Genomic DNA, 27,642 nt, shown 5'->3' on the forward strand with positions numbered 1-27,642 from the left:
AAAAAAAGAATTTCAAATTATAAAAAATTTTCAAACAATTTTGTGGTTGTAAATTATTTTTTCGGTCACATATTGCCTGAAGTTGAGTCGACTCGTAACCAAAAAAATAAACATTTGCAGCCAAAAAAATGCTAGCAAATAATTTTTAAAAAGTGCTATACTTAGACTATTTTTGATTAATTTCAAATCCATTTTATTGTTGCAAATCTTTTTTTGGTTAAGACTCAACTTTAAATTTGGGGGTCTTCAAAACATTTTTAAAAGCAAACTGCAGCTAAATCCTTTTGGTTATGACCAACGTCAAATTTGCAGGTGCCTAAACTTAATTTTTCTATTGACCCTTAAACAAAAAAAATTATTTAACACCAAATGTATTTTTGGAACAAAATATCTGCAACACAAAAACTTGTTTGAAAATATTTTTCAATTTCAAATACATTTTTTGTAATTGTAAATCTTCTCTGGTCGCAAAAACACATTTGTATCCATACAATGACAGCAGACGGGCTGTTACATGATGGCGATGAAGGTTAAGTAAGGACGCAACACTTTTTACGACAAATTGCGAGGACGTTTCTTCACCATCCTTCCATCTAGATGCATAGATGCTCGATTGAAAAGAGAAAAGCTGCTACACAAGCAGCACAAATTGTGGTCACGCTTTATAATCGTGGTATTCTACTGTATGCTGACATTCAAAGTGCCCGCAGCAGTTTGTGCTTCAGTGTCATCCAATTCGAAAAGTCTCAGGCTTGATGGCCTGCAAAACCTGAAAAAACTCTTCACTAGAATATTTTGGGGGGAAAACCCAACATTCACTTTAATGTGTTTTTAAAAAGAGCTGCACACGAAACATTGGAAAGAGTAGAAAAAAAATCAAAAATACACTTAAATATAAATTAAACTTTATAAAATATTAAAAGCCAGGCGAGTCATAAAACAGAACATGCATCAAGTAATCCTCCCTCCTATGGAATATTTTCAAATAAATCCCCTTTTTATAAATCCTGCAACACTTTGGCTTTGCAACCTTTATCATGTATTCATCTATGATTTGTTAATTTGAAAAAAACTGCTGTGTACTGATTGGCCCAATAAAGAGTTGAACTTTGGTCATTCTTATGCACCGTTAGGTCCTTCAAATCAGCTTTTCTGATGCACCTAAAGCCTTAAAATGATGTCTCATGCACAACACTAACCATATATAGCCTGCTACTTACTGTTTGGAGCCAATAAAGAGAATCTTTATCACCATATTCGATCTAGGAGTTGCCTTTTCCACACTTTGTCCCCCCATCAGACAACAGTGTTATGGAAGCACAGCAATGGCGAGCGGAAAACCAGGAGGATATGAGAACTGTACACAGTATTTACAGCAAAGTTAGGAAGGATGCACCTAGGGCAAGACATACAAAGTCATAAAAAAGAGCTTACAGATTTGCCACTTAAAATCACCCATTTGCTGCTTGGAATCGTGTAGTGTAAAAAGAGTGTGTCCAATAATTAAAGTGATTTTTTTTTTTTTTTTTTCGTTTTTTGGGGGGGGTTTTTTTAAACAGTGCGAAATCTTTGTGATGAATGTTTTGGTGATTAAAAAAAAGGAAGGAAATACAATGTTTTGTGTTTTCAAGCAGCAAAGGGCATCAGTGCATTGCCTCAACCGCAAGATGGCGCTCTTAGAGGATGTGGAAAGCCAGACAGGAGGAGAGTCTACATAGACTCCCCGACAGAATCGTCATCATCCAGTGATAAGGGCAGGTACAGATCCTGGAAACAACATTTAGATAGCATCTCAGCATCAGTAGGCAATAAGAGGATGTGTGTGCGTGTACCTTTTGTTTGTCATTGAGCCCAGGACTGGTTGGAGTGGAGGTGGGGGAGTGTTTGGAGACGGGGGTGGAAATCTGGCTGCTGGAGCCCGTCCCATTGGCTGAGAGGACGAGAGGAGGAAGGCGGTAAAAAGTCACGAAGGGCGGGGCATATGGATATCACAATATATCACATTCAGTTGCAGATGACTTGATGTTTTGACTTTTAATACGAAGTACTGAAAATGTATTCTTCCTCAATACTGCGTAACGTAAAGCAACATGGTTGGTCTTTCTCTAGCCCAGTCGTGTCAAAGTCAAGGCCTGTGGGCCAGATCCGGCCCGCGAATGAATGATCTATGGCCCCCGAGATTATATTTGATTAGTATTAGAACCGGCCCGCAGGCCACAGGTGACTGCTGCCGTTTTGAACGGACCAACACTCCATCTGTGTTGGCTCTAGGAATTTTCAAAATGGGGTCCCAGGGACCCCATCAAGTCATAAAAATGGGGTCCCACAGTAAATTTTTGGGGTTCCACTTTTTTGTAAGCGTTTTGAAAACAAATGATAAATGTATGCATTATCCTGTTATATCTCACATTCTATATTGTTTTGGAACAAGGTCATAAACATTAATTCATTTAAAAAAAAATACAAAAGAAAACATTATGCATATGTAAATTTATTCAGTTATAAACATTCATTCACTTTCTTCTTTCCTTCATGGATCTAAACTTTACTGCTGCCGATATTTTTTTCTATATTTTTATTGTATTTTTTAGTTTTAATGCCATGATTTTAATAGTCCGGCCCGCGTGTGCACAGATTTTCCTCCATGCAGCCCCTGAGCTAAAATGAGTTTGACACCCCTGCTCTAGCCCCATTTTGGTCGTCAATAGTAAAGTTTGATTTTAGGGAGTTGCTGTACAAATTGAACACCTCGAAGCTCCAAATGTCAGTTATTGAAAATAAGCGGCGCACATCTAAATAGACTTGAACGTGGGTTGACCCAAAACAAGTTTAGGTTAAACTGCACTTGTTTGGTCCTCCCAATGCTAGGATTCAGTTTGTGTGTTTACATCTAAAGAGCAACAGAAGGGCTTTATAAGGGCTTCTTTCTTTTGTCAACATGCACTAAAAAGAGCCAGGTGGCCACTAAGTCTATTAAAAACACAACTTGAACAAAGCTTCATTGTTGATACAGCATGCAAGCTTCATGGAACCACTTAATGACAGTATTGTCTCCTAGAAGTGTCATTCAGAAGAAGCAGACGCTAAAAACCACACAAACACTGTTATGCCAGTGGCAAGTGCAGCTAAAATTCCCCTCAAAAAAACTCTAGCTTTCGATTTCTTAAAGAATTTATACTCCATGGAAAATCTAATCCAGCATGAGGATATTAGAGACACTGAGGTTACAGTTTACATGCACAATCCAACTAATGTAATTCTAAACAGCTGGCCTGACATCTGCACGGCATTCCCGTTCAACGCTAATCAATAAACCAATCAAAGCAGCTAAAAGGACGGAACCCCCAACCAAACACCCTTCTATTGTGTGGAATTGTCATCCACCCTGCAGGGGATTGAACACGTACACCTGCTCTGTGGCTTGCAGTCACACATCCACTGTGATTTCACAGCAAAGAAGATGAAATTAGCATCATGTTGGGAAAAATGGCAGAAATTGTTACAGCTGGTGTTTTTCCTACAACGATTCAAGCAGTTGCCTGCAGGAGATGATAAAGTGTTTGTTAAATATCAGTCAAACGGCATGAGGCTGTTTACACGCCACTGTTCTTTTTGCCTGATTTATGGGATGTAATTTTGTAACATTATCTTTGTCCATTTAAACTAGTTCCTTATTCACATACAACTGTTTCAGCAAAACAAAGTCAATAGTACACAATTACTAAACAAAAGCACACCTTTGTTTTGCTCTCAAGTCCTCCTGAATTTGTAAACATTAAAACATAACATTGGACAAAATAAAAAAAATATCAATCAAATCACTCTGGTACAGTGGTTCTCAAGCTTTTCTCATCAAGTACCACCACAGAAAAAACTTGGCTCTACAAGTACCACCATAACGACCAACATTAAAATACAGTAGCATAATAGGCCTAAGTATTCATTACAAACAAGGTTGACGTTTTATTGAACAAGAATATTTAACATTTTTGGCCTTTGTAACATTAAACACACTGAACAGTAACACCGTTTGAATATAGAAAATTAAAACACTGCTTTAATCAAGTGATTATTTGGCGTACCCGTAGTGGAGTTCATGTACCACTAGTGATACACGTACCACAGTTTGAGAATATCTGCTCTAGTATCAATCATAGTGATACTATCCTTGTTATCAACACTACCAAAGTATGACTAGATCAGCTCTCTTACAAGTGTACTGACTGACAATGCTGACACACCAACCGTTATGGTATTCTTTCTCTAGACTATTTTTGTAAATTTCCTAGTCATATCTTCTACTTACCGCTGAACGTGGTTCCATCTAGACTGCTTAAAGTTCACTAAGCACTTACTTATTGGTGTTGTTTGAAGCCAGCGTTGCGGTTAGCTTAGCTATTAGCATGTTTGCTGCTGGCTTGCTGTTGGTGTGTAACATGTTTAGCATTGAACTCCAGTGATAACGAGACATGGATACTAACAAATGCAGTTTGTCGCAACGGAGGGGATTAATTTAGTGGACTGGCACCACACTGCATAGCAATACAAAGCTTGTTAGCGGGAGACTAAAAATAAATGGTGTCAGCCAAAAGGCACCGGCGTTTATGATCAGCATTAAAAAGCATTAATTGGCAATCACATACTTTTTCATGAAAAATCGGATGATACTGATCAATGACCGATCGCTCGGCACATCCCTAAAATGAAAATATTAGAAATTAATTTTGTTAAGAAAATAAAGCTTACTTGATTCAGCAGGAGACTTGCAGCGTTGAAAGGATAAAGGACTCTTGATTGAACCACGCAGTACTTTGTTGGGAGTCTTCATCACTCTGCACTCTGCAATGACAAAACACCAGCACGTGTTAACTAAATATTTGAATAACTAGACTGGCATAGTGATGACAGAAGACCCGTGGAAAGAGTTTGTTTGGAAGTCAAGGGTTCGGTTCTAAACTCATGTTATTTGTGTGGAATAAACATGCCATGGTTTTTTGGGGTGCTTTGAAGCAGAAAATACACAAAATCCAAAATAGGTTACGTGACTAAACAGCAGAAAATAAGTTTGACGGCATGTGTTCACGGTTTATTTCAACAAAGCTTTTCAGTGTTTTTCAAAAATGTGGTTAAATGATACAGTATTGCTCAGGGCTACTGGTCGCCTAGCAACCTGGCCCAAGAAGCACAGCCTGTGCTGAGCATGCTTTCGTTCAATAACAGGCGGATAAATAAAGAAGAAACACAAAAAGGTGATTCAAAGCTTGGCACTTTTTTGCTAGCAGAAACTCTACATAAAAAAAAATCATCTCTAGTTGCTAATTACTGTACATGTCCTACATTCATCTAAAGCATTTATCTCCATCTTAACCTTCCTCCCATGCAACTGTTCACAGCTCAGAACTGCACTGCATCATACCAAGGAGGTGCACCTGCTAAAGTGAGCATTATGATCTTCGGAGAAAAAAAAAGCACAATTTTTGATACAGCTACTTATATTTGGAGGTGGTTTTCTTCGGAAAACAACAAAAAAGGGATTTTAGAGACTAAGAGGATTGGTTTATCATTTCTGTGCAGTATCAGTAGTGACGCATCAGCTATGGCCTCAACCTGTCACCGGGCAGATTAATGGTTTCTTCTACCTTTTCTTATTCTCGCTGGCGCCCGCAGATAAGACTCCCTCCTGTCTGTCTCCTTATTGGCCTCTTTCTGACACCTCATCTTTTCCTTACATTAACACGCAAAGAGCTACATATAGAATATTCATATTTAGCTACAAAAAAAACAAAAAGATGCATTGCATTCATACACCACTGCAAACCACAATCCTAAAAATATTATTTAATACTTTTAAAACTGAGCATAATACATTTCACTGCAAATAAATATAGTACCGTTCTCATCCAGAGAGAAGTCATCTTGTGCATAGCGGAATTTCTCAGGTCCACATGCGATGAAGACGTCATCTTCTCCAAAGAAATCTTGAAGGCAAGTAACCTGTATGGGTAAGAAAAACAGTGGTTGTATAAATAAAAATATTAAAACCAAGCACCTATCCACATTTGGATTATCCTAATTGTATTTTATTTTTCTCCCATCTTTAAATGCCTTTGAAATAGATGGTGTATTCAGCATATATTCCAAGCCAGCGTTTTACCACTCGAACACACATTGTTGTGCAGTGTTACACCTTTGTCGCAATGTTGAATGATTCAACTTCACAGTCCCCAGCAGCTGTTGAATCAATGTGTTGCATACAGTGGACAGATGTCTGCAGCCATTCCTTCTACTACCCCTCCTTTGTAAAAAGGCACCTTTAGCACCTTAAACATATTCACACACACACAAAAAGACATTTCTCCCTTGCTTTTAATCCATGTCTTTCAATTAAATAAATCAAACACTTTACCAACCAGTGGTAACTGGGATTAGCAGCCCACAAGATGCAGTGACTTTGCTTTCAATGTTTATTTTATATTTACTACAGAACAATAGCTCAGTTATGAAGTTAATGTATATCAACAAATGTTTTAGGCCATTTGCTCAGTGAGTGTCAAACAACCCATAGTTTGCCATTCAAAACAGCCTAGTGGACTTTATGGTAGCAAAGGAACAATGTTGGTACTAGGGATGTGCCGATCGATCTCCGATCAGTATCGGCCATTTTGTGAAAAAAAAGTGAGCACCCATCCATCCATTTTCTACCCCTTGTCCTTTTCAGGGTCGCGGGGGGTGCTGGAGCCTTTCTCAGCTGCATTTGGGTGGAAGGCGGGGTACACCCTGGATAAGTCCCATTGTTGATTAAAGCAGATCGCCTTGGACACTATTTTTTTAGTCCACTGGCTGACAAGCGGCTAGCAGCTAATTATGTCTCCATACACGGTGTGGAGCCGCTCTTTTAAGTTAATAATCACCTCCATTACAGAAAAAAACTGCATTTCTTAGTATCATTATCACTGGAGGACGAGGCTAGCCATGTTACACAAGAAATAAGTGCTTGGTAAAGTTTAGGAAGTGTAGATAGAACCACGTTACAGCAGAAAGTAAGAAGATAAACAGGAAATTAACAATTAGACTAATAAAAGTCTCGAGAGGATAATATATCAATAGGTGTGTCAGCATTGTCAGTCAGTACATGACACCCAAGAAGGCAGATCAATACGTAAAATGGTGGCGTTGATACCAAAGGTAATATATATGATCGATGGCTATATCAATTTTTAGCTTCTCAAAATATTTTTGTTTATGCTAACTTATATTAAAAGTAAATAATTCCCTGAACACAGGAAATCCAAATGATTTAAATTAATACTAGTTTATGTTTAGTATTGACTTTATTTCGCTCAAAATATTTTATGTAATAAAAGACAAGGAGCTAGCTTATATATTGTGTTGCTATTGTTAAATTGTCAATGGTACTCAACATAATTTTTTTCTAAAATTTACAAGTAATACATGTGATCAGTATCAGAAACACCAATTGGAACCTCCCTAGCCAGTGCGTGTACCGAGTTGTCACATAATTCTTTGTTAGTTTGTTTCAGCAGTAAGGTTAGCAATATTTAAAGTTAGACTGTGGCCAATATGTTTATAGAAAAACATTTAGAAATATTATTTTAATCAATTTAATTAAAAGAGAGATACACATGTTTAACATAATTAAATAAAAATAAATTGCCAGCAGGGCTTTTAAAAATAGAATAAAAAAATTTAAATTTTAATACCGAATTTTCATACATCCAAGTTTAGGTTTAAAACTGTTCATGCTGAAACTCTTACATGAGTAAAAATTAATCGGAGAAATTTCTTTGATTAGACGCTCAAACTAATTCTGCATCGGTTTAGCAAATTGCTATTGGAATAAAAATACAGACCTAGGAGTTCTGTAGTTTTTTTGGTATGAAACTTACTCCAGTGACTATTAGAACTCATAAAGACGCCACTGTGACTACATGTTTGAAATAAAACGCCACACAAGTGGATGTTGTAGACGCAACAAATCCACAACATGGACATGTGGCATGATGGACGACCCTGTAGTGTCACATTTGGTATTGCGGCACATTTGGTGATACGCATCCAAACTATGAGCTGCAGATAATTTGGGAAGGTCCCACCCAGCAGCTGTCTTGGCCAACAAGTTACAAGTGTGTGGTGGTGACTTAGTGGCGTGGCATCCAACAGCTGTACACTTTGGACCATCATGGAAACCAGAATAAAACCCTGGCCTGGTTGATCCACTTAAGACAGTGCTTTGACTCCAGGGATCAAATGTTAATTAGCTAGCTATGGCTAATTTACAGAACGTGTTAGGTGGTTTTATTATGACTAAAAGCAAGAGCCAGAAACTGCTGTGTGGCAAGAAGCGCAATACACCTTTTATCATAAAATGGAAGCACACATTTCCCTCCAGAGAGCAGCCACTGGAGGAGAAATGGGCCAGGAGGGGTGGCTAAGACTCGGCTGTTTAAATAGCTTTAAGAGCAGAGCTCATTAAAGAGATCAAGTGGGTATCCTAAAGACTGCCTCCTTAAGCTCTCAGCAGGAATATGCTGGTAAAATGAAAACTGCCCCGGTGGTGGGGTCACATCCATTTAGTGACCTACCCACTATAAGTAGTGCTGTCAAATGATTCTTTTAAATTGGATTAATCATATTTGATTAATCAAGGTTATTACTTGCTTGAATAATTTAAATCAACTTAAAAAAAGCCCTTAATATTTTTGACAAATACTATTTTATTGTCGGACCATTTACAAAAATGTTTTACTTCAATGTACATCATGTATTTGCTTAAAACTTGCCAACAGTTTTATCCAAGTACCAGCAGGTTTTATTTCAGAGTGAAATTTGCCACTGAGGACAACAGTCGAGTCTCCTCACGCATCTGTGCACTGACTTATGCATTGATCTGATCACTGACGGTCAGTGCCTGACCGTTTAAGAACCTGCCCCGCCTTTTGGGTAACCATCCATGGTTCAGGTAAGGGATGTATGATTAAAATTAATGCTGTATTTTTTGTGATCATATTAGTTAACTCATTTTTGACAGCTCCAAAAAAGCAAAATGTGTATCAATATCAATAAAAATGTGGTTAAAAAAAAGACAGTACAGAGCCAAAAGAAAATTCTCAAAAAAGTCAAATTACAGACACTATTATGGCAAAATAAATCCTCATCTTCATTTAGTTAGGAATAATAAATTATAGCCATGCTTCCGTTTGTGTACTGGTGATGGGGTGAGTCATCAAGGCATTGTTTTCATGTCTGTAAAGCACTTTGTGTCACATTTGTTTTTGAATAAGTGTTTAATAGTTGCATTTGATGAATGGCAGAAAGTAAGAGTTGGACACTAAAATTGATTAACATTTTTTGACTATGGAGAAAAATGTATCTCCAGGTCCAACCCATGGCATAAACACTAAGCTGGGTTTTTTTTTTAGAGCCAAAACCAAAGCTGGTAAGGAATCAACTCCAAGTTTTCTCAAATTGTACTTCCTTTGAGCATGTCAAAAGTCAAAAAAGTATTGAAAAGTAGCTACAGGATGAAGAAGGTGACTCAGTAAAGAGCATCTATAAAGACAAAAATAAGCTGCGTTTATCTGCATGACAACAACCTTCTTAAGCAAAGCACTTTGACTAATCCCATTTGCCACCAGGGATCATATACAGTAAGTTGCACATTATCCAGTTGCTCTTTACAAATCATCTTATACAGTGTATATATATAAATGATCATATGAATAATGCATCCACTGTGTATAGGTCTGGCAGCTGTCTACAGTTGCAGCAATTGTGGAAAACATTTTTGCTTGCTCCTAATATGCCAAGAGTTGCTTTGAAACATGACATTGGAAACCAGCTTGGAAAGTATCTTTCCACATGGAAAAAGTTCAAATAAACTTAACCCTGTGGCGGTCAGGCAGATAACATGAAACCACGCCACACAATCAGCAGACCTTGTTTTTTATTTTTAATAGTGTGCAGATTTGATTGTTTATATATTGAGAAGGTTCCTTAGAGAACCCCCATCACACTTTATACCATCCAACCCATTCCCTAATCTCTGCCTCACCAGCTGTCAAGGGCCGCATGACCTCCCAAAAATGACAACTGAATTATTCAGCCCAACTGACCGGTGACTGCAACTGGCTGATAGGGGTCAAGTTGTAGCCAAGTAAGGATAAAAGGGGGGGGGACAGACATAGTAGGATCCTATATATATAAAGTTAGGTGCCCGTTAGATTGCCAGTCTTCAGGACATGTTTTAGATACATTACATTAAAATGTACGTTTGACATTATATACTTACATGCAAAGTTTAGATTTTTTTTGCAACACCCAAATGACAAACCACAGAAAAAGGTCAATGGCACTGAATTATAACTCCTAATATTGTCATTAGTGGCCCTGCATCAACAATCCAAAATAAGAATTTGTCAGGGCAATGAGTAATGAAATGCATGTTACAAAAGGTGTGGTTTGATTTGGTTGTAAAATTGCCAATATTACCAGGATCATGTTACTAGGACTGTTAATCGGCCATTCCACTGAAATAGGTGCAATTTGCATGCCTAGGAAATACAATGCATAATAGCATGATCAAATTAACTGTAAAATGTAATTAAGATTAGCTTCAACATGCTGGATGGCTATAATTCACGTACAATGGTACCTCAGCTGACAAGTGCCACATATCACAAGTTTTTAGGGCTACAAGCTGTCCCTCAACGTATGCTTAAGGTTGCGGGCAAAAATTCAGGTTTACGAGCCTCCCCACTACTAGGCTTAGCAAATGTCAGTGAGTCCCGCATGATCCCACCCAAAACATCAGGTATCTCACGAGTGTTCAGCCAATAGCTAGCAAGGCATAATATGGTTTCGGAAACAAAGCAAGTGAGTTTATACAGTACTGAGAACAAGCAGCGGATGATATTCATTGAATTAAAGAAAGAACACCTCAAAAAACATGACAGTATATGTAGCTGACTTAATAAAGGCTATAATATGCTATACAATAAGGTTAGCAAAGGGCATTAAAATACTTTCTAAAAAGGGCGGACCATTACTCATGCAAATATGGAGAAGTGGTGTTTGACCGAGAAGCAGTAGATAAATTGTAAATTGATAAACTGTAGGTAAATTCTGTACCCGAGTACATACTTGATAAAATGACTGTGTTTTGTAGTACATTCTATAGTTTTTATCCATTACTTCATACCTAGAAGTTTGGTTTTCTTATTCAAAAGCATGTGTTGAATGAAATTAAATTCATATTAATAGGGACGATTGATTTGAGACAAGTATTTTGGGTTACGAGTATGGAGCCAGAACGCTGCCAGTAAGATTTGGTATCGAAACATTTTTTTACATTATAGGAAAACTTGTATATGCACCAAAACAAGTTTTGTCAAATACAAACTTTGAACAAATACAATTAGTTAAAATCAGCTCGGTTCCTTGTACTGTACTTTGTAATGTTGATGTAAAGTCTTGGCTTCACTTTAATTTGTAGTTTAATACTCTTGGAAAACAAAAACAAAGATTGTCTTTATTTTTCCCCATCACTTTTTGCTTATTTGTTTAACTTAATTGCCTCCATGGACCCCCATCACATTTTCCAGATTAAAAAAGTAAGCAGTACATAGAGCCGGGTTGTATTTTGTGCAATACTAAGAAAACACTGCACTGTTGTAGTTAAGTGTTTATGTTGAAGAAATTTGCAAAAACAATTGCCAACATGTTACTATACAAATAATTGGATATTGTTTTGATATATTTGATGATTGATCAAGAGAAATAAATGTTACATTTAACAATTTCAAGATTTCATTATTAAACTTTTTTTTTACCACATGAACACTAAAGTACCAAAAATTGGTACCGTTGAGTACAGGTATCAATTCCCAGGTACCAGGAGTACTGTATGGATTTAAATGTGAAAGGTACCCATCCCCATTTGTCAGAGATATTTTGTAATGTTATTCTGTGATATTTGCACCTAAATAAATGCTGGTCCATCAGTTGAGGAATATGTGTAAATTTTATTAGCATAAAGTTTAAAATACATTTCCTTAAAGCAAATTGTCCGTTCATAGTGTTATAACTTGAAAAAGATTTTTCAAGGGTACACTTGATGAAAAGTTATGTATATCTGATTAATCGCGATTAATTTTTTAGTCAACTATGAACAAAATGTGATTAATCGCGATTAAATATTTTAAACGTTTGACAGCCGTACTTCAAAGCAATTACTTATTACATGACTGTATTTTTTTAAATAAAATGTAACATGGCAGTCAATCATCAGCTTTGCTCACTTGATGTTCTGTAGTTGGATGTCTTCTCAGAAACACACCTGTGAAGGAAGTCCAGATGTTCCACAAAGACAGAGATCGTCTGTCTTTCTTGTTCAATTTCATACAGCAACATCACAAAGTACTACTCAGATATTAGTTTTAAAGATGTTTTAATGAAATTGTTAATCGAAATGTCTCTAAAAGTCCTATTTCTTTTTTTAATTAATTTTAAATAATCCCTCAGCTCTACATTATTGCAGATGTTTTAAATATGTTGTAGGTTGTACTTTCAAATGTAAATATGTGGAATATAATTTAGGATATCTGAGTATTACCCTATTTTGTATTTGCAATTAAGGCAGGAAATTAATCACAATAGCGGTAGTTTCAGCACATTGATTATACAAGTCAAAATAATACAATAATACACACCGTAAGACATGAGTCCACCTATTTAGGTGTAAAAGATTGATCAGATGTAAGGTTTTACTTCTAAACGCTGAAAAAAGTTCCGTGCATGAAGTTGTCTCCACAGCCTGGATATGAGGCTCCCTCCCCGGGGAACAAGAAGGTGAACCGCCGGAGATCTCTCAACATTACGATAGTTGAAGTCTCGTATTTTAACACAAATTGGTTACTCGTGTCACACCAAGCTTTACATGTCTGGTGTTAAATGGTTTAAATGAATAAATACAGCTAGTTACATTTTAAAGTCTCTCTTTTCTCTACGCGTGGAGATGTAACAAAGTATTGTTACAGAGTTTCGGCAAATATCACGGCTATATGGAGACACATGGATCATTTAAAAATACACTGTCAACTTCTATTCCACTTATACTACATCCTCAAAGTATGGCTAGGTTAACAAAGATATCATAACCCCGCCCAGAGGCTGGCTAAAACGCTGCCATTATTTTGATAACGTAAAAAAAAAAAAAAAAAAAAGCAAAACCGATAAAAAAAATAAAAATAAAAATCACAAAAAAAAGATCAAAAATCTGTGAAATACACAAAAAGTGCACAAAAATATGAATATTGGCATTGAAAATATCCACCAAAAATATTGTATTTTTTCAATGTTTGCATTTATTTGTTGCTAAACCTTGTTTGGCTGCCAATTCAACTTTGTTGGATATCAAAACTTACTGGCAGTGTTGTGGCTCGATATAAGAGCACCATCACAGAACCAATTAAACTCATAAGCAAAAGTACTGATGTATTTGCTAAATTTAAGATAAAAACTCACTCCTGTTACTAAACTCAATTATCGTCAGCTTAGTGTCCTTTTTAACAATTTAAATGCTTTAGAGTTGGAGGGGTGCAGAAATTAAGATTTTAAATGCAAAAAAGGAAGGTTTGAGAGAGCTCCAACAAGCAAATACCAGATTTTGGTGGAATGACCTTTGTATCGGAATTTTTTTTTTTTTTTAAATAAAAAATTACAAAAATATAAAATAGAACAGGAGCAATTTGGGAGTAAATTGATATTTGTTTCAAACAAGTTACACTGACGAACAGCACGTTTACCCTTATGCAACTCAATATGTTCTAAAAGTAGGAAGAACCTGACTTCATTCAATCCTACCCCTTCTCCATCACGCCTCAGCAATTACTGATAGTTTATTTCCTGTGTCTAAACTGTTGAACTCAGTCTTCAAGTGTCATTAAAGCTAGAATAGCACTATTTAGCCTTGCAACTGATGTGAGTAATGTAGGCTAAGGTGTTTATGCACTCAGACTGATACCAAACAAAGTATGTTTGGTCACACTGTCCAGGACCAGCATCAAATAGGGCAACATCATAGGGCAACATATACAGTATAAGTAGATATCTTGAAAACACTTGGATAAGAGAAGCAATTAAGTCAAATGCATAAAAAGGCCAAAAGTGGTACCTCTGTTTTGATTTAGTTTCTACAGGCATAAAACAATGTAAAATAGATGAATGAAATTAATAAATAATTATTTTTACTTTCATTAATAGCAATTTATACAAAAAAATAGTGTAACAAAATGCGCTTAGTCAATGCTCTACAAAGTTTCAAGGAAATCTGCATCATTCTGCTCACGACAAACCCAAATCAAACAATCCAAAGAAAATGGGGACATAAAATAAGGGTGGTCGGGGCTCATATAAAGGGTGCAAGTCCATGTATCTAAAAAGGAATTCATTCTTGGTGACCTGCGTGTGACTTGGTGCATCAGCGAGTTAACCATCATCTCTCATTTGAAGCAGCAGATGAATGAGTCAGGCAGCGATATATCTGCACAGTCATGGGGGCCAGCTGGTGTCTGATCTTTTCAAACCCTCCCCTCCCTTAACATCTAGGAAGCAGGCCTGACGGATGCTGGCCTGTGCATCATTAAATTGTGCGTCCCCCCTCTGTTCCCCCTTAAGTCATGTTCACCAGTTGATGCAGTAACAACGGCAGTGAGGATACATGACCACGCCCTATATAAACCCACCAAAAATGGGGGGTTGGAGAGAATTACACGTTTATGTGATATAATAAAATGGGCGAAGCTGGTATAGGTAAAAAAAAAAAAAAAGAAGGCACACAGCGTATTCCACTGTTACAAGCTGAAGCAGTGTCGGCAAAGCTTATCGCCATGACAACAGCTTCTGCTGGTCAAGAGCAAGCAGAACCCCACAATCCCTTTACCAGATGTATTTAATCAAAATGACCTGAACACATGTATCCATCTTATATCCTGCACATAATTTTCCATAAACAGCATTGAAAGCAAATCGGAAATCTTTTGTTCGCATGACCTTGTCTTGTGTAAAGCTTTCCTCACGCCTCCATTGCTGCTCTACAGTGGCTCTTATGCAGAATCATTTGGAGAGAGAAAAAATGGCTGGTATTCAAAGCAGGGTCAAACTGATGGACACTCAAAGTGCTGCAGAGAAAATAGCACCCTGACGAGCTCTCACAAATACCATTCGGCATTTATTAAATGAAAGTGTTTAACAAGAAGCAAACCAGACACAGGATTTAACACAAAAAGGTCTGCAGGCGGTTAGATAAGGATTGATTTAATTTTCTTGTTAAAAGCAAATCAAAAAGACATGCTTTAAGGTAATGGGAAATAATTAACCCCCCCATGCAGCAAAAAAAATTGTGATCGCAACAGACTAAGGGCGGAAAATTACTCCTGAATCCATCGGCCCCACCCTTCTAGATGGAGTGAAAAGCAGCAGTGTTTGAGGGGAAAATGGGAGCAATTTCCTCAAAGTGAGGACTGGGTGTCTCATGTCGGTGCTGCATTTAGAAAAAAGCAGGGAAACAGGTGTAACCCTACTAAAAAAAAAATAATAATAAGGTCCTGCTTTAAAACAAAAGGACTGAGCCAAGCAATCAATACCAATGAAGGAATGCACATGTTAAAAATAAAAATAGATTTGGTGTTTAAGCCAAATTCAGCATCGATTGTAAACTTTCACACCCACTACACAGGATGTGGCATCAGACAGACTGGTCCGCACCAGCTGGGCTTCGTCTTTGTGCCTAGGATGTGGTCTCCTAGCAACCAGACCTCGCAGCTATCGCAATGCAATGGTAGGAAGGAGGAGGACAGATCGGCAGAGAGTCAGGGAGGGGCAGGCACTGCATCAATAACGCCTCTACCAGATCACCTCCAACACACCGCTGCTACAATGTACCACTACCGCCACACACAAAAAGGAGAAATTGTGCAGGCTCTGCATTTTAATGAACATGCAGGCATCCCATTAATCACATACATTCATTAAGATAAACAATTAATCCCTCCAATGATGAACGCACAATCACACATTTTATTGGGATGCGTGCTGAAATATCTTTACTCTACAATTTATAATTAATAATACAAAACCAGAAATGTGCAGAATCTTATTACAATTGCAGAACAATTTCACATCTGTTCTGCAACAGTCCAAAACCTGGGGGCTTAGAGAGGACTCCCTTGTGAAAATGCATTCAAATCAAAATCCATAGACAGTACCTTCCCTTAGCAAGCAATGCCTTATACAGAGAAGAAACATGTTTTATTACATCTTGCATTGATTTGAGAACTAATTTGATGATTGATCAGGAGAATGGAATTTTGAAAGATTGTACATTTCAGAAATGGAAAACATCTTTGGTGCGAGTAAAACATACTTGGCCAATTAAGCGGGTTTTGATAAAAAAAAAAATTAAAAACATGCAGCAATCAGTTCATTAAGGAATCAGACGCGCATTTCAAAGCAATAAGTGTCACTTGTTAAATGTTTAAGGTTTTACACCTTTGTCAAAGTTAAACGGGTCATATAATTTTTTTTTCTACATTTAAAACACCTTGTGGTTTAAATAACGTGTAATGGTTTGTAGGCGGTCTTGTTTACGTGCCTCCACTTTGAGTGTTCTTCCCCTCAGCCATGTTGAGGTTTTTAGCACTTCTATAGTGATGCTACTGACAGATTAAGTTTGAACTATACACTACTTCGTATTAAAAAATGGCAACAGCATGTGCATGTACAAGCCAGTCTGTCCCACAGCAACAGGATAGTAAAAAAAAATGTGCTTATTGACTACAGCGTCAGACTACAATGGCGGCCTCGTGCAAAGCACTTTGGATAATTTTATGCCATATATGGAGATATCCTCTGACATTACACTTTGAAAAATCATCACAAATTGCACAAATTCTAAACGTCTCGTTTAGGGAAAGTATGACGGAAGACTCCACGGTTTGATTTCAAACTTTCGGGACTTATACAGATCCCAAATACACAAAAACGTATACCAAAAAGGTAAGAAAAGTTGGTTTTGCATAACAAGGCCCCTTTAAGACACATTTTACCAATTAATTTTACTTTTTACACTTGCATGATTATTAGGAATGGTGACAGATTGACAATGGAACAGATAATTTAAGGTAGAACTAAATTCATAAATCATATTTTTGATGTTGATCGTCATCCTAGAATGGTGTTCGCCCTTGCACTGTAGTGCTTCATTACCACAAGAGCTGTGAGCAGGCTTTGAGGTCATTCAGTCACTCATGCATCTATCTACTCATGAAGATCAGAGGGCAACAGAAGCAAAAATGCATTATTAAATCATTATCGGTGGTTTCATTGGTCTGGGCCTTCAAAGTGGTCATGTAGGGTAGAGGACAAAGTATTGTGTTCCATGACGCAAAGGTCAATACAATTACCAGTATCCTTTATTGCTTTTAGTTTGATCACCTGCCTTGTGGTTATTACAGTTCTTTTGTTGTTGGATTTTTTAGAAGATCTAAAGTCCTGCGAAGTTTGGTTTTCCATTCTCTATAAAAGGATCAAACATTGCATTTTATGTATGCGCGTGCATGCTAGATTTGTCCCCATATTGTCTTTTCAGATGGTACGAATACTGAACCCATTATCCATCTCAGGTTCGGTGCATATTAAAAATGTTATGAATTATAATGCCAACATTTTTTGTTTGCATAACATCTCACCATCACTTTTGTATTGATACGCAAACGTTGCCAAAAATGTTCGCCCTGGTTTTTCCCTATTGCACGAACGAACATTGCAGCACACAAACATGTTGGTGGCTCAATCTTTGTACTTTTATCAAGTGCAATGTGCCAGCACTTTGATAAAGAAGGTGAGAAACACTAACTCAAGAAAGAACTCTGAACAAAATACAGAAGGTGGCATCAGTGTGACCCTTCTTCACCTCTTAACTCTAAGCTCATCTTCACAAAAACAAGTCTTCAACAATAAAAAAGGTAAAATTAAAAAAGGGGAAATGTTCATTTATCCAAATATTCCCACACAGGGACATTTGGTTTAGCAATTATCTTGTCTCCTAATTTTTGTTACCTTGCGGTGCTGCTCACTAGCAAGTAGCTAGTAGCAAGGCCCTCTTGGTGCCCTATGTGTGTAAGCGAGTGGTCCCGCCTTCGCCCACATCGACAAAGGATGTGGATGACTGACAATAGGGTTCACCATTTAGTTCTACTATTGAATATCAGGCTCAGGTGATGAGACTGATGCAGAATGAACCCTTTGCACCCTGATTGGAAGTGAGAGACAAAAACAGTGTCCATTTTAATTTAACCTGCGATTGATTTATTGCTCCAGTCCTGTTCATATATTTTGAATAGTTTAAAATCATATACAATTTGTTTTGTCTGGAACAGATTATTGGTTTTACATTATGGCTTCGTATAATTTCGTCTGACATTTGAAAACTGATTAACGAAAACTGTGGGACCACCTTATAATCAAACTGACAAATATAAACATGGCGGATGAAAGCGTAAATGCCAAACATTTATTGTTGGGTTGACAGTTTATAAAATGATGCACAGTGTGGATTGACCGCAACCAATAATTGCGGCCAAACCTTGCAGTGGTGTTAACTGTACTGCAACATATGAAGCGTTAAATATTTTGGGTCTATTACTAGTATTGGATATCAATGTGCAAGTGTAACCAAATGAAGTGCCCAAGTTAATTTATGTGCGGCTTTCAAAAACAATCATGTGACCATCCAATCTAGGGATGATACTCGAAACCGGTTTTCCCGGTTGTTCGATAAGAAAAGAACCGAGTCCTCGACTCTAATCCCTTTTTGAGAACCGGTACCCGTTATCGAGACCACTGTAGTAAAGAAAAAGAGTTGGTTCTTTATTCGAATCCCTGGGAATGAATCCCGTCCCGACCAGAAATGCCCCGTGGGACATCGCAAGAAATTACGTCACGTAGCTCAGTCATTAGGTGCAGATAGGGAAAGCAGGAAAAAAATGGACCGGAAAAAGCGCTCCAAGGTGTAATAAAGTTCAAAACAAAAAAGGTATAATCCAATGAATAACTTTACTGAGACATTTGAGCAGGGTACAAACACATGACGAACACTTTTACGACCAACCGGAAACATAGCAACCAGGCTAGCAACGCACCTCCTTTACGGCAGCTGTCGCAACGTTCTTAAAGCAACCGCAGCACATACATATAATTTAACACTATATTAATATTTATACACCTATAGTGATCACAGAGACAGGTTGTTTTTGTGTTACTGTATAATATACTTTGGGTAACAACAGTCAATATTTATTTTTTTTATTTATTTTTTTTAGGGGGGTAACAGTCAATATTTATTTATTTGTTTATTAGATTTTATTTTTTTCTTATATAATAAAAGTGAGCTTATGTTAAACCAAATATTGTGTGTGTTTTTCCATATACAACAACCTATCTGGACTCGATAAGAGAATCGATAAGGAATCGGTTCGATAAGAGGATTCGATAATAGGCTCGAATCATCCCTAATCCAAACTACAAATGCAATGACATACCTGCTTCCCATCCAGCGTGTAGATCTTTTTAACTGCTCCGCTTTCCAGCTTAATGGCCTCTGTGATGTCAGTGAGCACCTGTTCGAAGGAGTGCGCAGTCTTCTTGTTGAGCAGGACGCGCACAGCCTTGCGTGGCTTGACGCCGCTGCGCATCACCGTCACCAGTTTGGGTCGAACAAAGTCCTTGCACTCTCGGGACTCGCTGCCGGCTTTAGCACTCAATGACTGAATGTTCCTCTGGCTGGCCGAGGCCTTCACGTTCACCGACCAGTTGGGGTTGACGTTCTTTGTGTAGTCCACCTTCTTGAAGAGGTTTTCCGAAGCACAAACATAGCTCTCCCCTGAGATGGAAGACAATATTTGGTTAGTGTGTTGCGAGCACATTGTAGACACCGGAGAGCCCCAGTGGTGTCCTCTCTCACACGCTCGGCAGAGGATTAAGTCTTTAGATCAATTTTAGAGTTCCAAGGGGGTTCCAAACCTTATTTTAGTCCAAAGAGACCATTACAAGAGAAATATGCAAGGAGAAGAATATTCCAAGGTATAAAACTATTACACTTGCTAAAACCTGCTAGATGTGCAACACTTGCTTTTCAAAGTATGGGGGAGGTTAAAAATGCAAATAGTAAATCAGTATAATGCAGTAATATTCTACACCACTGCAAAATCTGTGTATTGTCTTTGTAAAATCACAATTCATGATAGTTATTGTTCTTATTGGTGTAGCTACTGTACTGTAATTAATGCCTCCATGTCATAAATCTGCTTTACAAAACTGTGTATATGCTCTACATAATCTCCCTTTTTCTGTTCGTAACCCTCATTCTTCTGCAGCTTGTTGCAAAATGCAGAGGGGGGCCAGTGGAAACAAAGGGCATGAGCAGGGGGAAGAGTGACAGTGGGGGAGAGGGACATTTTGGAATCTTAGGCAACAATTAGTCCAAGTGTGGAGAGATTACAGCAAAGACAAAAAGCAGGATTATACAGTGCCCAGGAAATTGAGCAATTAATTATATACACCCCACAAGAAGAGAAAAATACGCCACGGCTTACTGTGCTGCCTGTCTTCTTAACTGCACTTGTCACACAATGAAAATCTTACCAGGGTAGGAATCATTTTGGTTCCAACTGCAAATATACAGTTACAAATAATTAAGACAATGTTCTAAATGTAAAGTTGATTTTAAATCTCAGCACTGTCCTGATACTAATAATTTTTTTGACATTTAAAAAAAAATTGTTGAATTGCTACAAAGTGCTAAGTGGTGTCAACATGCTCTAATTATTATAGATCATACATGCTATGTACAGAGGTGGAGAGATAAAACTAAATTACTAATTCAATGTTTTTAATCCAAAAATGTATATAAAAAATATATTTCTTAAACGATTCTCGGAAATTAGGAATCTATTTAGAATCAAAATAAATATAAATAGCGATTTGGATGTGAATCGATTTTTTGAGCACCCCTGCCACTTCGCCATGTAAACTTTGAACAAAAACTAAATTAGCCTGAAATAGACCAACACATATTGAGTAGCTCCATGTGTATAATATCTTATTACAAGTTTATTTTGAAAGTTACAACAAGCAAATGGCACTGATTTGGTGGGCTGGCCAGTATAAATCAAGTCTGAAAAAGGCAGTCTAATCATTTTTAAACACCTTGTCTTGAGTTTATTCAACAAAGTCTGACTGTTTGAACTGGGAGTAACAAAAAGAAAAAGAAGGACTGCAGAACTTAAACAAGTATGCCATTAAAAGTAGCCAAGAATGTACAATTACATACTTTAACTTCATTGAACAATGACAAATAGTTCTTTGCTCAGACAGACTGATTCGCAATTATCTTGTTGCAAATAGATTTGGATTACTTCACAACACCACAATACTTTGTTACTTTTTTTGTATGCTTTTCACCTGTTAAGAAAGAAAAGCTTACCCTCCTCAAGTTCATCAAGGGCTGAGACCCTGTTTGTGCCATCAATGGAGAAGATGAATCGGACGCCCTGAGGCAGGTTGATGTGGTCGGACAGCGAGCGAGTCAGGTCGGCCAGCAGAGAGTCGAAGGTGCGAAACCGGTCATTGGCCACAGCGTACACGATGCCCTTAAAGTAGCGGTCGCCATTGCGGTAGAAGCGCACCTTTTTAGCCTTCTTCTCGTTGGACAGGGCTTGCAGGGTGCGTGTACGGTAGAAGCTGCAGTGGGCGCTGTGGGTCGGGCTGGGGAGTCCGTTCAGGCGGCCGCCCCGTGCTGTACGGGACGCCTTGTCTCGCTCGTCAAAGTGCCCGAAGTCAAGCTCCATGATGACTGACTGGTGATGCTTGTGACGGATGAGTGGAGAGGGGGTGGGGAACAGCTCCGGAATCTACAAACACAGGAAAAGTATGTTGCAATCAAAACAATTTTTTTTTTTAAACTGATATTGCAATTATACACATTGAATTAAACCAAGTGTGGTTATAAAACAGTAGAAATGTGTTAGTACAGTAGGGCTGCAACTAACATGTAATTTGATAATCGATTAATCTGTTGGCATGGCGTAGTGGGTAGAGCGCCCGTGTCAGAAACCTGAGGGTTGCAGGTTCGTGCCCCGCCTCTTACCATGCCGTTGTGTCCTTGGGCAGGACACTTCACCCTTGCCCCCGGTGCCGCTCACACCGGTGAATGAATGTTGAATGAATGATAGGTGGTGGTCGGAGGGGCCGTAGGCGCAAATTGGCAGCCACGCTTCCGTCAGTCTACCCCAGGGCAGCTGTGGCTACGAAAGTAGCTTACCACCACCAGGTGTGAATGAATGATGGGTTTTTAACATGTAAAGCGACTTTGGGTACTTAGAAAAGCGCTATATAAATCCCAGGTATTATTATTATTATAAATCCTTTGATTAATCGATTAATAATCGGATAAGAGACAAACTACATTTTTCTATCCTTTCCAGTATTTTATTGGAAAAAAAACAGCATACTGGCACTATACTTATTTTGATTATTGTTTCTCAGCTGTTTGTAAATGTTGCAGTTTATAAATAAAGGTTTATTAAAAAAAATAAAAAATACAACTAAAAAAATAAAGTAGCCTCTGCGCATGCGCATAGCATAGATCCAACGAATCGGTGACTAAATTAATCGCCAACTATTTTTATAATCGATTTTAATCGATTAGTTGTTGCAGCCCTATAGTACTGTACAAGCTAGCTAGCTCTCTATTCACACGTCTGTTATTTAGGCAGTAACCTCAGCACCCCTAGTGGTGAGGATGAAATATACAAGCTTTACAGTTATAAAGTTAACAAACCCACATTACAACAATTTGACAAGATCTAGTCAATCAAAAAAACTCAAAACTGTTTGATGTTCATTGTCAAAAAAGAGGAAATGTACAGGAAAAAAACACCACTTTCACAACAAGTGAGTTTCCCACTGTATATTGTTGGCACCTATATTTTCGGCGTTGGTAAGTAGATTTTAAAGACTTTCAAAAACGCAGCAAGAAAATGGACAAGCCTCCCAGCTAAAAGGTAAACAGCCACTAGGTAAGCTAACGTTAGCTTGTGCTTTAATTTCTAGCCATCTTTTAAAGTTACAGTGATGACAATTGAGCAGCAGTGTTTCCAATGTTGGTATTATGTTATATTTATGTAAATATCATACTGTTTAGAGACATTCAAAATCGCCAAGGAAAATTGCAAATGCTCATCACAAGCATACATTCGGTCCCTCGCCACATTGCGCTGTGAAGTTTGCAGCTTCACTATCGCAGATTTTTGTAGAGCATATTCTGCGTATTTTTGGCCAACATTTTCAAGCATAAAAATGGCTGGACTAAAAATATCGGTACTAGAGTATTTGCCACTTAAAGAGATCATGTAAAGGTGACTATGTGGGTGCCATTTCACACCTACAGGGCTCTAATAATGTTAAACACCATATTTAGAATGTTTTTCATGCTCTGGTTCAGTGGTTCTCAAACTTTTTTCTCCAAGTACCACATCAGAAAATAAATTGTCTCTCCCAGTACCACCATAATGACCAGCATTAAAATGGAGTCGCGTACTAGGCTTAAGTATTCATTAACAATAAGGCAGGTTTTAGTCAACAAGTATATTTAATATTTTGGCCACTATAACATAGAAGTTTGAACAGTAACGTTGAATATAGGAAGAAAACACTTTTTTAAATGATTATATGGCATACCACTGGCTAGAGCCCACATACCACTAGTGGTACAATGTACCACAGTTTGAGAATCAATACTCTAATTATTACACAGTCAGGCCCAGGGCCAATTAACAGCAAAAAACAACAGTTTACTGTATGGGATTTTTTTTTAATTTAAAGTAGCATACAGACCAATTTATTTAGCATTTCCTTGAATTGTAATTAAATTCATGCAATTCGGGTCACCATTTAAGGGCTGACGGTAGGTCAAAACCGTTGAGAACCACTAGTTATGATATCACTATAGATGACAGCCATTAGAATTTACTGTTCCAAACTATCGTGCCAAGCCAAATTTAACTTCACGGCCAAACCAGCGAGTAGTCTATCAAAATGGGTGATTAATGCTCAATATTTTACTGTGTTTGACCACCATTTTGGATGACGAGGGTGTGAAAGAAAGGTTCAGACACTCAATGTGAATACTTAGTGTTTGACAGTGTACTATCAGTAAGCTCTGAGTGGACGTCCCAAAAGAGCGCGACATGCATTTAAGTGAGATTCAATGCATCCAGCCTCTTCAGGATAAATGCAAATGAGTACCCATCAAACAATAACCAAACTGTGCTTTGTGATATCCTGCGTGTGTGGAGGACCATCTTCATGTTGATCAGGCTTGAATAAGTATGCTTGAAGCACTTCAAAGCATGGATGGCTGGCATACATTGATTTGCGATCCACAATATGATAGCACTATGTGGACACAAGTATTGGGACACCGACCATTGCAAGGAAGTGAAAATGAAAGCTATTACAGATGACTCATACATGGCTCACAGTTATGCAGTGTGGAGTTCAGAATTAAGTGATTCTTCTACACCAAACCCATCCAATCATGCCCTTGTGGACCTTGCCTGGAACAGAAGAGGGTATTTACTCCAACTAACAAAATTGGCAGCATAGAAAAATGTCGGTAAAAATAAGAATCCGGTAGGAAATAGGTCCAATCCAGTGGTGTCCAAAGTGTGGCCCTTGGGCCATTTTTTGTCCGCAGCTATAATTTTAACAACCCCTGTGGTACACCACAAATAAAAGTAATGCTACCCAATGCGCACTCACTCATGAACACGTAATGGCACTGTCTGACAGTAGTTTGTCTTTACAATTTCGTACAGTAGATGGCATCGTAACTCTGCTACTTGACACTTGGTCTGCCAGAGAATAAGAGGATGTAGCAGGAGGGATCAGTGTTGCCAACTAAACTATATATTTAGAGAATTAAAATGCAACTTGACATTTTTTTCATTTCCGATCAGTTCCCGATATCTAAATTAGTTTTGTCGATGCATCATTTTATTGTTTGCATCCCATTTAGTTTTGGCAGAGAGTTGGTACAGCTTACCAAACGATGTCCATACACAGTGCGGAACAGTTACTAATTCTCGCCTCCATGGCAGCAAATTAACTTAATTTCTTACCATTATTGTTGGAGGAATAGCTTAACATGAAACACCCTGAGCAAGAAGCCATGCTAAGTGCTAAGCTACCTTAAATGTCTTATTTTATAGACATATCTGAAACCACGTTACAGAGTAAACAGCTAGCACTTGTGGAATCTTTTTAAACAAACACCATGGTGCCGAAAATTTTAAATTTCCGAACTTTGAATTGTGTTGGTATCGGAACCCGATACTGAATGGGATCGTCCAAATTCCTAAAATTAGTGACAAATCTAACAACTTTTTTTGTTGGTCGCATTGGACACAATCAAAATATCATGTATCAAAATAAAACACTCGCAGGATTCTGACATTTGTTTTTCTAAACATGTTTCATGCACGTTTTTAGCACACGGTAGACAATTATGCAAATTAGACAATATGTCATTTTACACCCCCTCCACAGATAGATTGCTGTTCTGTGGGACACATATACAAAAAGGTGACATGCAGGCTGTTTATTTTTCTTTTTTTTCCAAATACACACATCTTCATGGGTTGGTTTTAGCCTGGTTGAAAATAAAATGTCAAAATGGCCACGGTGTCCTTTTTCAGGATGCAGCCGTCGGTGGAAAAAGTTTGGACACCCGGGTCTTATCACTGCTGCGTTTAGAAAATCCACTGCAGGCTACTACTGTCTTTGAGCTTACTACTTTTTTGAAACTGCAACCTTTGATCACAACAGAACAGTTTAGATAGGACATCAAAAAATATATTAGGTTCAAAGGGTAAAATAAATCAAAGACAGGATAACATGGAGAAAAAGAGGATGACTCCATGAATGTTGTCTGTCTGTGTTGGCCCTGCCATGAGGTGGCGACTTGTCCAGGGTGTACCCCGCCTTCCACCCGAATGTAGCTGAGATAGGCTCCAGCAACCCCCGCGACCCCGAAAGGGACAAGCGGTAGAAAATGGATAGATGGACTCCGTTTATGGGAACTAAAAGCTTGTCTCACAGTTCAAACTCTTCATTTTGGGTCTTTAAGCAACGACCATTGCAGTGACGGTCACAGTGACATCCATTAATAAAGATTGCTTAGCAGCTTTTATGAGCCGCATGCTGACAAGGGTGGGGACCAGGGGCTCCTCAGCTGACAAAGAGCAGGTTTTTTAAGCCCATCTGCTGCTTTAAAAAAAAGTGACCAGTCCTTCCCCTGCAGAGTATTAACTGGAAGGACATCTATTGTCTACTTTACTGCATTCAGAATGACATCACTACCATGTGCATGCTTGCTGGAGGAGCACCATCTTACTAGCCCAAAAAGTGCATCTTAATTGGCACAACACTTATTAATTCACACTTTGACCTAAAATTACAATATAGTGACATCACTTAACCAGGAATAAAAGCCTGGATTGGTCATTTTTGGCTCACATTGTGTGACACGTACTGCCTCAAACTAAAAATTATTTTATACAAAGGAATACCAAGAAGCTGAATGAATGACACTTATTAAAACGGATATGGCACAGGGCACCAGCTGGTGCCAATTTACTTTAATTACTGTCTAAAAATCAGCTCAATCTCACACACACGCAAGTGAAAACAAGTCTAATCATCTCCTGTAAAGTCTAAAAACTATCTTAAACAGACTCCCAAGCCTAATTTCTTCCGTCGAGTGTGCCCATAATCCCACCCAGACGCGGACTCACCTGCGTGGCTGCTTGCACCAGTGAAGGGAGCGCGCGCAGGGGGAGTGTGTGAAGGAGTGTGTCAGAGAGTGTGTGTGTGTCGAAGAAAAGATCCACGCCGCCTCTCAGCTCCCTTTGTCTGCCAGCCGCTGCCTGCCTGCCTCATCGGGGCAGCCGCCGGGTCCTAAAGCAGGCCATCTTCCGGCCACGCCCACTGTGGACAGCAAAATCAGTGCCAGAAATAACTAGGTCATTAGCTTCACACCTCATATAAAACCCATTAAAGACCTTATTGTCATGTATTGTCTTATTATTAAGTGTCATTCTATGACTTAATGACGACTTTAAGAACTTTTGTTTTTATTACTTACGGCAACGCCCACTTTGGACAATAAAATCAGTGCCAGAAATAACTGGGTCATTAGCTTCACACCTTATATGAAACTCATTAAAGACCTTATTATCATGTATTGTCTTATTATAAAGTGTCATCCTATGACTTAATGACAACTTTAAGAACATTTGTTTTTTATTACTTCCGGCCACGCCCATTTTGGACAATAAAATCAGTGCCAGAAATAACTGGGTCATTAGCTTCACACCTCATATGAAACCCATTAAAGACCTTATTGTCATGTATTGTCTTATTATGATGTCTCATTATATGCCTTAATGACAACTTTAAGAAACAAACAATTGTATTACTCCCGGCCACGCCCACTTTGGACAGTAA

At 38.2% G+C, this 27,642-nt stretch overlaps 1 protein-coding gene across 1 annotated transcript; it reads right to left on the reverse strand.

Annotated features, from left to right (window-relative positions):
• Positions 1 to 791: 791 nt before the first annotated feature.
• Positions 792 to 27,088, reverse strand: LOC133650464 (neuronal migration protein doublecortin-like). The gene is made up of 7 exons (XM_062047722.1): positions 26,931 to 27,088; positions 21,560 to 21,986; positions 19,617 to 19,957; positions 5,892 to 5,994; positions 4,747 to 4,839; positions 1,833 to 1,930; positions 792 to 1,767 (listed from the first exon to the last, which is right to left on the reverse strand). The coding sequence occupies exons 2-7, from the start codon at positions 21,921 to 21,923 to the stop codon at positions 1,711 to 1,713; spliced, it is 1,056 nt and encodes a 351-aa protein (XP_061903706.1). The 5' UTR covers positions 21,924 to 21,986; positions 26,931 to 27,088; the 3' UTR covers positions 792 to 1,710.
• Positions 27,089 to 27,642: the final 554 nt, after the last annotated feature.

Source organism: Entelurus aequoreus, linkage group LG05 (assembly GCF_033978785.1).
Source record: "Entelurus aequoreus isolate RoL-2023_Sb linkage group LG05, RoL_Eaeq_v1.1, whole genome shotgun sequence".
NCBI lineage: Eukaryota > Metazoa > Chordata > Actinopteri > Syngnathiformes > Syngnathidae > Entelurus > Entelurus aequoreus.